General features: G+C 33.4%; 2 protein-coding genes across 2 annotated transcripts; both read right to left on the bottom strand.

Moving 5' to 3' along the window:
- Window positions 1–840: 840 nt before the first annotated feature.
- LOC123263975 lies at window positions 841–2,544 on the bottom strand. The gene has a single exon (XM_044727020.1). The coding sequence runs from the start codon at window positions 2,542–2,544 to the stop codon at window positions 841–843; it is 1,704 nt and encodes a 567-aa protein (XP_044582955.1).
- A 1,833-nt stretch (window positions 2,545–4,377) lies between these two features.
- LOC123263974 lies at window positions 4,378–8,169 on the bottom strand. The gene has a single exon (XM_044727019.1). It carries the CDS (start codon window positions 8,167–8,169, stop codon window positions 4,378–4,380), a length of 3,792 nt encoding a protein of 1,263 aa, XP_044582954.1.
- Between the last annotated feature and the right edge of the window lie 3,605 nt (window positions 8,170–11,774).

Genomic DNA, 11,774 nt, shown 5'->3' with positions numbered 1-11,774 from the left:
TGGACAATTTTTCAACATGTCATTTTAGGACTAAAGTAAGAGCACCGATATCGGCCTACTACTTGATTGCAACTAAGCAAAGCTTTACAATAAAGTTTTTTTTTAATATTTAAAAAAGTATTAATATGAACATTCGAGAATAATTTATTTTGTACTCCACTACCGGCTTACGAAAACTCAGGAGAAATAACAGTAGATTATTCTATTAGCCTACTACCCGAAAACACAAAACTAATTATAAAATATTATGACAAATTAAGATATTATTTTATTATTCATCAAAAATATCATAAAAATCTAAACACTTAACATTTTTAATAACTTTCTCTGTCCTTTGGCCGAAAGAGGCAACTTTTGGACCCTTTTGATTAAAAAAAAGTATTGAGACAAAGAGAAAAATATTGAAAAGAATTGGTTTTGTAGTCAATCCAATATTTTTCAATACTTTTTTCTTTGTCTCAATACTTTTTTTTATTCAGGGACCACTGGGCTAAACGAAGTTGCCATTGTCCAGCTTCGTCGAGCAGAAAAATAGTGCACACACATCGGCTAGGAAATATGAAAATCTCAAATCTTATCTTTGTCCGCCACGGCTTTGCTTCGACCATCACTTGATCTGAGACGTTTTTTATTTTACTAGCCGGAGTATGTAATATTTGTATTTTATGAAAATTTAATAAATAAGTTAATCAGCTGAATTAATTAGTAAATCTTCTTAATAAAATTAGTAAAAAAAAATTTCCTGAGACTTCGAAATGTTGAGATGTCATGAGATTTGAAATTTGAATCTGGAAGAAAAAAATTAAACGACACATTTTGTTCGTAAAATAACTGTATTTCTTAACATTTAGTATAATTTAAGATAACATAAAGTTCGTCGTCTAAGGATGTATGTACAAATAAGGGAAAAATATTACGTAAATCTTCAATATTAATCCAAACAACTGAATTTGAACGCATAACTTCATAACCTACAACGTGTTCATGATATCCAAGAACTATTAAATAATTACAAATTAAATATACATTATTTACATTATCATTTACAATAGCAATGGCATCTATTTCCGCAAAAATAGGCATCAAATTTTCATATCTTACTAATACAACCATTTTTGGAGTATACTTTATGTTTTTGAATTCGACCCATTTAGTGACTGATATATTTCTATCTCGTAAAACATTAGGTAAATTACAGTAATCAAAATGATTCGGTTCTAAGGGACTTATAGGACCGAATATGATAGTCGGCATTAAACATTTGTCAGAGATTGTTAGAAAATTCACCATTAATTGATGTTTCTTTGCAAGCGACAACGGTATATTCATTCTACATCTATTTACCGAAGCCGATCCTGTAAAGTGAGTATGTTTTGACTCAGAACGGATAGAAGATACATGAGAGATTGGACCACTCTGCTCACATACTTCTGGAAAGTGCAACAAGAAATGATGTTTTGGTTTTAAATTCTTACCAGTTAGTTCAATGTATAATAGATGGTGACGACGAATTACTGATTCAAAACCTAAAATTTGTTCTTTCGTTACTTTTTTCGCTAAAGTGAAATCGAATATTTCCTGCAGTAAAACATATAAATTCCAACAAGGATTACTTTTATCAACTAAATCTTTGATGAGAATACCAAATAATTTTACAAATGTGGTTAATTCTGACGCAGTCATTTTTAGTTTTGACTCATTTTTAATATCTTCTTCTCTGATCAAAGGAGGCTTATTTGAGCAATCAATTGGTCCATAGTCAAACATTGTTAATCGATCATTTAATTCACATAAAAGGAATGAATAACAATCACTGTTTTCAAAAGTTAATTTCCGGAGAATCGCAACTAAATCGTCATGAGCAATCCCTTCTCGTACATCGTGCATTTCATCAACAGAATAGTTTTTAGTGCAATGAAATGATTCTATTTCGTTAAACACACATTTTTCTTTTATACCTGTAATTGAAATATTGTTTGCTAAACAATCTTGCTCATAGTTTACATTATTTCGCTTCAATTCGCAAGGAATAATAAGTGCATTCTTACAATCATTCTTTTTCATCTTACAGAACCTACAATAGTGTGTAGCTACAAACGATTCTGTAAATCCTAACAATCCATGCAACCCTAGATTATCTCCCTGTATAAGACCCAAAACGAAATAAACTTTTTTTTTACCCGTAGATGTACTTATTTCAATGCCGTTTTTTTCCAAATATTTGATTCCTTGTATAAGCGGTCGGTTAATATCGTAAGTGCGGTTTTTTTTATTGTTATCACGTATCCATGAATTGTAAATAAGAACTAGTAAAATGTTTGTCAGTTGAGACCTACACTCAGGCGGTAAGCATGGAAATGACGCGTAAATAGGCATAACTTTGCTTGAATGAGAACTTAGAGGGTAATTAACTTCTACATCATCACCGGCTAAAAAATAAGGGATGACAATATCATTATCAGAATATTTAGAACGTTTTTCAGCCCATAGTTTACCTTGAATGAAATTTTCTATAACCGTTGTATCGCTCTCTAAACTTGACATATAATTTAAAACTATATCTAATGTATTGTTTGTTTCAAAAAACGTTTTAAATGAAAGAGTGAGTGGAATATATTGACCACTTATGTCAGCATATTTACCGATAGTTCCATCTTTGTTTTTTGTTACCACAAATGTTCGATCGATTACGTACGAAACTGGTTCTATATATTTGTTATAAGTACTAAAAAATTCTAAGCGTCGATGTTCTGTATTCAAGTGAGCAAATGAATTTTTCAAGTCACTAAACATACTTTTGATTTTGTTGTGATCATCAGACGGGCAGTTTAATTTTGAAAGAGTAGTGTCTACCGATGACTCTAATAGTCTTAAGAATTTATCACCTATAAAAATATGTGTATCTTCTACAATCGTTTGAACAATATTACGTGGCAAACGTGGGTTAGCATATAGTTTTGCAACAAATCTTTCGGCTGCTTTATCTAGTTCACACTTAAAATTTACCGTATTTATATCACAAGATTCAAAATTTTCGCATGTTTCATTGCAACTTATGTTATTTGTCCCGGTTTCTGATTCATTTTCAATTCTATTAGACAAATTAGTCTGATTTTGAGTAAGTGTAGAATGATGTATATTATTAGTCGATGGAGGCTGTGATGGAAATTTATGGGGAACTCGTAAATGCTTGTGATAAGAATTAAGGATATCAAACCTTGAATTACAGCCTCTTTCACCACAGTCATACTTATTTAACTCATCACTGTGATTCACAGATATGTGAGTTATTAAAGCTTTAATTGACGTTAAATGTTTTGTCGAAAACTATCCACTTAGGATAGTTTCCGTAATTGTTTTAAAAATTATAGTTAATTTGGGATTAGGATATTAAATAAATTGTGCGTCGATTTGTAGGGGAATAAAATGAAGATTTATTTATCCCCAGAGGAGGAAAACTCAGTTGCACTGAGAAAAAACCTCCTCGAATGAAAAAATGTACAAGTAAGAACGCAAAGCGTGTAGTGCGAATAAGACTATGTATAAATTGCCGTCGCAATCAACACGAGGTGAGCTCAACCTTCTTAGAAACGCAAAATGTATTAATTCAGATTTCGTGAATTGACGCTAACTTTTAAGTTAACTAGAGTCGATTGATAGTGCAATACTAATTAGTCGACGTAGTTCGTCAGTGTAAATACTGATAGATTATAAATATTAGTGTAGGAACTAATTAGATAATTTGACGTCAGAATTGAATAATTGATGAAATTTGATTTGATAGAATGATGGTTAAATGTCGAACGACGAATTTAATGTATTTTATTATAAGTATTGCGTATTAACTATGGATTGACTAAAGCCGCGTGGCTGATGCAATCCTTTCTCAAAATGGCGCGCAATAACCACGTGGCGTCACTTATTAATTTTGATTTATTTAACTCACTGAATAATTACTAATGAAATTTAATGATTCGAGAATTTAATTGGTAATTGAAATTAATGAAACTAATAATATTTAATGAAAATTTTAAGTGTTAAAGTAAATGCGTATTATACGTGATAAATCAGAAAATGATTGACACAGAGTAGTCGTACTAGTACAAGCGTCCAAGCACAACTACTTTCCGCCCGCCACGCGAGCCGGCTTCTCTCCCGCTAACCAGGGCGCGCATGAGCGGCAGCCATGGTGTGACACGAATTTACACGAGTTGGAGCGATCAAGCCCGAAGGCGCAACTCCTCATATAAATTTCTATTGAATGTTTTTTCTATCGGTTAAACATACTCCCCCCGTTGCGAAGGCTGAGCAAGATGGTATGAATAGTGTTTACAATTAGTTACATTACATGATTACAATGTTTTGATTTTATAAAATTCAAGAATTGATTGGTAAAGGACATAGTAGAGTGATATTTCGTTTGTATATCCCTTGAGCCGTTCGGATTGAAGCTACTCTTGTCACATCATCATCTCCTGGATGAATGTCGACCACCACTCCCAGCTGCCACCGCATACATGGTTGGTTTTTATCCATCAATAAGACGACTTGATTGATTGAAATTTCTCCTTGAGAGGAATGCCATTTTTGCCGAATTTGAAGTTCATGGAGGTATTCCAAATACCAACGTCTCCAAAAGTCTTGTCTAGCCTTGATAATGAATTGCCAAACATTGAGTCTGTTATCTGGAACATCAGAAAAATCATTTTCAGGCAGCATTGTGAGAGGACGTCCTATTAAAATATGAGCAGGCGTCAAGGCAATAGGATCATTAGGATCACTAGATAGAGAACAGAGAGGACGAGAATTTAGTATAGATTCTATTTGGATGGCTAGAGAATTCAATTCTTCGAAAGTGAGAAGTTGGTCTTTTACCACTCGTTTAAAGTGGTGTTTGAAGGATTTTACAGCTGCTTCCCAAATACCACCAAAATGAGGAGATAGTGGAGGATTGAACGTCCCGATAATGTTTTTGCGTACAGCATATTCGTTAATGGAATTTTGATGGGATTTTGAATTAAATAACACATACAATTCTCTCAATTGATTATTTGCGCCTACAAAATTAGTACCATTGTCCGAATAGACGTGAGTTGGAACTCCTCGTCGACCAATGAAACGACCAAATGCCCCGAGAAAACCTTCTGTTGTTAAATCGCTAGTAATTTCTAAATGTATAGCTTTAGTAGCCATGCAAACAAAGACGCATCCATAGACTTTAATTTTTGTTCTGTTTCTGAATTTACGTTCTTTAATAAAGAGCGGTCCAAAGTAGTCTACACCCACGTGGGAAAATGCCGCTGATTCGGTGACTCGAGATCTAGGCAAATTAGCCATCTTACCTTGCAGTATTACAGGCTGATGTCGAATGCATGTGACACAATTTTTTACAATTTTACGGATCTGGTTTTTACCGTCTAGTAGCCAAAATTTGTGTCTAAGATTTGAAAGCGTACTCTGTATACCTGAATGGTATAATTTTTCATGTGTTTCTCTAATAATTAAATCGGTAACATAATGACGTGAAGGTAATAAAATAGGATGTTTCTTTGAAAAAGATATAGGAGCATGTTTCAAACGACCTCCTACTCTCAGTAGTCCATCTGAATCGATAAATGGATTGAGACATCGCAATCGTAAGTTCTTAGTCTCTCCGGTTTCCTTAATTTGTTCGATTTCATAATGATATTGTTCGTTTTGAATCATAGTCAAGATTTTTATTTCAGTTGATAATTTTTCTTCTACGCTTAAAGATTTGTATTTGAAGGCATTATTTTTTAACATTCGTAAACAATAAGAAAGGGAAATTATAAGTTTGGAATATGATGAAAATCGTTTAAACAAATTCTCAGTAGTGGCTAATAAACAGGTAATTTTTCGAGTACCTGGAAGTTCGGAAGGAACAGCAGGCTTTAAGTTAGGCCAATTAAGAGAGTCCTGTGAGAGCCATGTGGGACCTTCTAACCACATTTTGTTATTTAAGAATTCAGAAGGAAGTTGACCTCTAGATAAACAATCTGCCGGATTGTCTTTGGTTCTAACATGTCGCCATTCGACTTTACTGCAAAGAGTTTGAATTTTTGTTACGCGATTTGCTTCAAAGACCTTCAGAGAGTCAGGAGACCGTTTGAGCCATTGAAGTACAATAGTTGAATCAGACCAAAACGTAACTTTAGAAATATCAAAGTCAAAGGAGGGAATTGTGTCTTTATATAATTTAGCAAGTAATAATGCTCCGCATAATTCTAATTTTGGAATTGTAACATCTTTGATGGGAGCAACTCGAGATTTAGAACAAACTAATTTTGTGAGTACGTTTCCGCGTTTATTTACTGATCTTATATAAATACAAGCACCATAGCCCACTTTACTAGCGTCACAAAATCCGTGCAATTGTATGTCAGTCGGATTGGGAAGTAAAATATTGCGCTCAATAGAAAAATCTTTAATCAGAGGTAATTGTTCAGCAAATTTACACCAGTGTAAATGTAGCTCTTGTGGGACCGCTTCATCCCAGTGGACCTTTAATTTCCAACATTCTTGAATGATAGTTTTTGCCGCTAATACTATAGGACCCAGAATTCCGATAGGGTCGAAAATTTTTGCAATATCAGATAGGATGGTTCGCTTAGTTATTTTTCGCGACGAGTCAATTGGTTTGACTGTGTAAATAAATTCGTCCGTTAGAGAATTCCATGCAATGCCTAAAGTTTTAGAAATTGGATCATCATTGATAGCACAATCTAAATCTAAAGTTCTTTGATCGAAATTATCCAGTGCATGTCGATGATTTGAAGCCCATTGTCTGAGTTCAAATCCACCTTTTCGCACCAGTTGAATGATTTCATCACGCAATTTTAAAATTTCGGTCAAAGAATTAGATCCAGTTAATAGATTATCGACATAAAGATCTCGTTTTAATATTTTTGAAGCTACAGGAAAATTATGAGATTCGTCATCAGCTAGTTGGTTTACGGTGCGTATAGCTAAAAATGGGGCTGCAGAAACCCCGAACGTAACTCGTTTAAGTTCAAAAGTGCTAATATTGTTATTATGATAGTAAAGAATTCGTTGAAATTTGTGATGATCCGGATGAATACAGATTTGCCGATACATTTGAGCGATGTCAGAAGTCATAGCATAAACAAAGGTGCGGAAACGCAAAATAATAGTGAAGAGATTGTCTTGTATAGTAGGTCCAGTTAGTAGAACTTCATTCAATGAGATACCTTTATCGGTTTTAGCTGAAGCATCAAATACAACGCGTACCTTGGTGGTAGTACTAGATGTTTTAATTATCGGATGATGGGGCATATAATACCCAGGTCCACTATCATCCGGTACGTGTACCATGTGGCCAAGATCGATATATTCGTTCATGACTTTAATGTATTCAGCCTTTAATGAGGAATCTGAATTTAGTCTCCTCTGTAAGGATAGAAATCTTTTATAAGCTAGTTGTTTAGAATTTCCGAAATCGACATCGTCTACGCGAAAGGGTAATTTTACTACGTATCTACCGTCAGTATCGCGAGTAGTGTTATTTTGATAATAGGTCTCACACGTAGAATCATCAAAGGTTCGAGAGTCATTAGAACCTAGGTCTTCAATATTCCAAAATTTGGTTAATTGACTCGATAGATCAGTTAATTGACAAGTTACAGGAAATACATCTTTATCATTATTGACTCCCCCCGCTACGACCCAGCCCAGTTGTGTTTTTTGTAGTATTAAATCACAATCATTTTGTGAGCGATTAATCTGTCCGACAGATAGAAGAGAAAGTGTGGTACCTGAACCGATAAGGACATCTACAGGTCTTGGTATGTGAAATTGTGGATCAGCGAGTATTATGTTTTTAGGTATGCATATTTTATTACGTGGAAACATTTCATTCGGACTTAATTCTGCAATTTCATCAACGGTTAAAAATGACAATGTTCTTTGAAATTTATCGTTTAAAGATTTACAATTTATTTGTACGACATGTTTTGAAAGGGTTTGCATTCCATTAACAGCCCTGATTGGAATAGAACAATTTTGCATAGGAAGTTTTAATTTATTAGTCAAATTTTCAGTAATAAAATTAGCTGTTGCACAGGTATCAAGTAAAGCGCGAGCTTGTATGAATTTACCTGCTGAATCACGCATCTGGATGAGAGCACTCATCATCAATTGAAAACGCGGTGTTCTAAGTATGGTTGTATAATTATGAACGACTAGTCAAGCTGTAGATCCCTTATCAGTTGTTACAGTAGCGGGTGATTCGATTTTGGCAGAATCATGTTTTGATACGTTAGCATTATTTGTTTGTTGAGTTGCATTTTGATTAATGTGCAATGCAGTATGATGGAATTTCTTACAGACTCGACATCTGCTAGAAGTGCAGTTTCCCTGGTGTACGCGAAGACAATTATTGCAGAGTTTACTAGATTTTACGAATTTTATGCGTTCTCCTACAGTTAATGCATTGAATGTGTGACATTTATAGAGTGGATGTAAATGTTTGCAACATGGGCAGGCAGAAGAGGAGGTTGTCACTAAAGCTCGAACTGGCGTGTCAGTTTTTTGTTTCTTCAAATTATTATTCGAGTGTTCATTACGTCTTCGTTTGGAAGAATGATTGGAATCGCGATGTTTATCGGGTCTCTGTGTATTAAGTCTGAAGGCAAAGTTTGAGATAAATTCACAAAATGATTCGAATGTTGGGAGAGTGTCGTTGTCAGTGAACGTTTCTTGCCATTTGTTTTTAATTTCTGATGGTAACTTATTTTCTCATATTCGTACAAGTAAGGATTCGGTAATATTAATTTGAAATGACTGTAAATTATTTATATGTTGCCGAGCATCATCTATCAACTTGTTTAAATTATCTGTTGTTGGGATCGAAATTGTATTAAGATTAAGTATCGAGTCATAATGTTTACAAATTAATGCTCTTTTCTTCTGATATGTTTTAGTTAAAAAATCCCAAGCTTTAATATAATTCTCTGCACTCGCATCAAAAAGCGCTAGCTTGTTAGTTGCTGAGCCAATTAAACATCCGCGGAGGTATAAAAATTTGTTTAGATCATCAAGATCATTACGTTTGTCAATAAGTGTTTTAAATGTGTTTTTGAAAGATAGCCAATTTTCAAAATTACCATCGAATTTAGGTAAATCAGTAGTAGGGAGTTTAGCAAGTCGTTGAGTCTCAACAAAGGTAGTATTTCCCGCTGTAGTATTATTCGTACTAATGTTTGCATTATGTGAATTATTATGGTTAGTTCTATTCAATTGAGTTAACTTTTCAAATTGATCCATAAGATCGTAAAATAATGTACGAACGTCTTCCGCGAGATTTACTTCATTATCCTCTGGTGTAGTTAATTCGAGTTTCTCAATAAGTTTTTCATATTGTTCAAATAATTCCTTTACTTTTGTAAAGCGATAGTTAATGGACTTAGTTTTAACACCTTCAGCTGTTAGTTCATCCTGAAGTTTAGTAATTTTCGAAGCTATCATTACGCGTTTTTGTTCTAAAGAAACCCTTGGGTTATCCATTTTGTGATAAATTTATAAAAATAACAGTAATAATAATCGTGATAAATGTTATTTGATAATTAATTGTCTTATTTCTATAATAAATAGATTACTTGTGGTGATCAATTTATCTAAGAAACGACTTAAACACTTAATTATAATTAATAATAAATAATTTGAGAATTAATAATGAAGATAGAGATTAACTAATAATTAATTATTCTGTCGAACAATAACTAGCCACCATACAATGACCAATTAATTGTCGATTATTAAATAATTAATTAAATTAAATTATACGTAAATAATAAGAATAATAACGTACGTAAATATTTAAATGATAACCAATTGCACTATTCGATTGATAAATTGATTGCCTAGTGACAACCAATCCGTCAGTCAAACTTAGACAATTAATTAAAATTACAATGAATAAGTTGAATATATTGTCAAGTGATAAAATGATATGATAGTTAGTATTGAATAAATTTTAATAATTCAAAAACTTATCTCATATGTGTTGAAGTCCAACGATGCTGGCAGCAGCTGGGTGGTGTAGTGATTGGATCCTTGGATCGTCTTGCTCGTCTTCGCAAATCAGGGTTCGTGTGCACTTCAAACCTCACAGGAGGCACCAAATGTTTTGTCGAAAACTATCCACTTAGGATAGTTTCCGTAATTGTTTTAAAAATTATAGTTAATTTGGGATTAGGATATTAAATAAATTGTGCGTCGATTTGTAGGGGAATAAAATGAAGATTTATTTATCCCCAGAGGAGGAAAACTCAGTTGCACTGAGAAAAAACCTCCTCGAATGAAAAAATGTACAAGTAAGAACGCAAAGCGTGTAGTGCGAATAAGACTATGTGTAAATTGCCGTCGCAATCAACACGAGGTGAGCTCAACCTTCTTAGAAACGCAAAATGTATTAATTCAGAATTCGTGAATTGACGCTAACTTTTAAGTTAACTAGAGTCGATTGATAGTGCAATACTAATTAGTCGACGTAGTTCGTCAGTGTAAATACTGATAGATTATAAATATTAGTGTAGGAACTAATTAGATAATTTGACGTCAGAATTGAATAATTGATGAAATTTGATTTGATAGAATGATGGTTAAATGTCGAACGACGAATTTAATGTATTTTATTATAAGTATTGCGTATTAACTATGGATTGACTAAAGCCGCGTGGCTGATGCAATCCTTTCTCAAAATGGCGCGCAATAACCACGTGGCGTCACTTATTAATTTTGATTTATTTAACTCACTGAATAATTACTAATGAAATTTAATGATTCGAGAATTTAATTGGTAATTGAAATTAATGAAACTAATAATATTTAATGAAAATTTTAAGTGTTAAAGTAAATGCGTATTATACGTGATAAATCAGAAAATGATTGACACAGAGTAGTCGTACTAGTACAAGCGTCCAAGCACAACTACTTTCCGTCCGCCACGCGAGCCGGCTTCTCTCCCGCTAACCAGGGCGCGCATGAGCGGCAGCCATGGTGTGACACGAATTTACACGAGTTGGAGCGATCAAGCCCGAAGGCGCAACTCCTCATATAAATTTCTATTGAATGTTTTTTCTATCGGTTAAACATTAAATCTAACGAACAAGTACTACACCTCGGCATTGTTAAGTATTCCTTAGATAAAACACCAAATTATTGAAATAAATATTCACGTTATTTCTAATAATGTTAAAGTAACAATTACATCAATGATAGTTTTTTTAAATAATTAAATCAGTCAATCATATAAGTTATACAATCGTTACAATTTTAAATTAATTGTTAATAGTATATTCAAAATTTTATCAAGCAATACTATTACCCCGAGTAACTTGATCAACGGAAGTACTAATTATGTATTAGTATAATTTAAATAATACGCTTGTTAAATTTTGTATCTCTGAAATTGTTTCAGAAGAGTCTCAACATTGTTGTAACTTTGTTCTTTTTTTGGATTGAAGGGTAAATCCCATAATGCTCGATGAATAAATCGCCAAACTTGCAAAATTTCAGGGGGGTACACAGCATGAAGAGCCGTGATACATTTAAATACACTTATGAAAGCGTCAAACGGCGACGCTACAGAATATTTATAATCCTTGAACACGTATACAAATGACTGAGACACATCGTAGATTGTTGGTCCTACAATCACTGCGAATGGCTGCAGAGTATAATTGTGTTGAGATAATTTTTCTACTCGTTTGGACACGTTGGCATCAATATTTGCA

This window comes from Cotesia glomerata, linkage group LG4, assembly GCF_020080835.1.
Source record: "Cotesia glomerata isolate CgM1 linkage group LG4, MPM_Cglom_v2.3, whole genome shotgun sequence".
NCBI classification, from domain to species: Eukaryota; Metazoa; Arthropoda; class Insecta; order Hymenoptera; family Braconidae; genus Cotesia; species Cotesia glomerata.
Note: the sequence above shows the minus strand (reverse complement) of the source record. Positions and strands in the feature narration are given on the sequence as shown.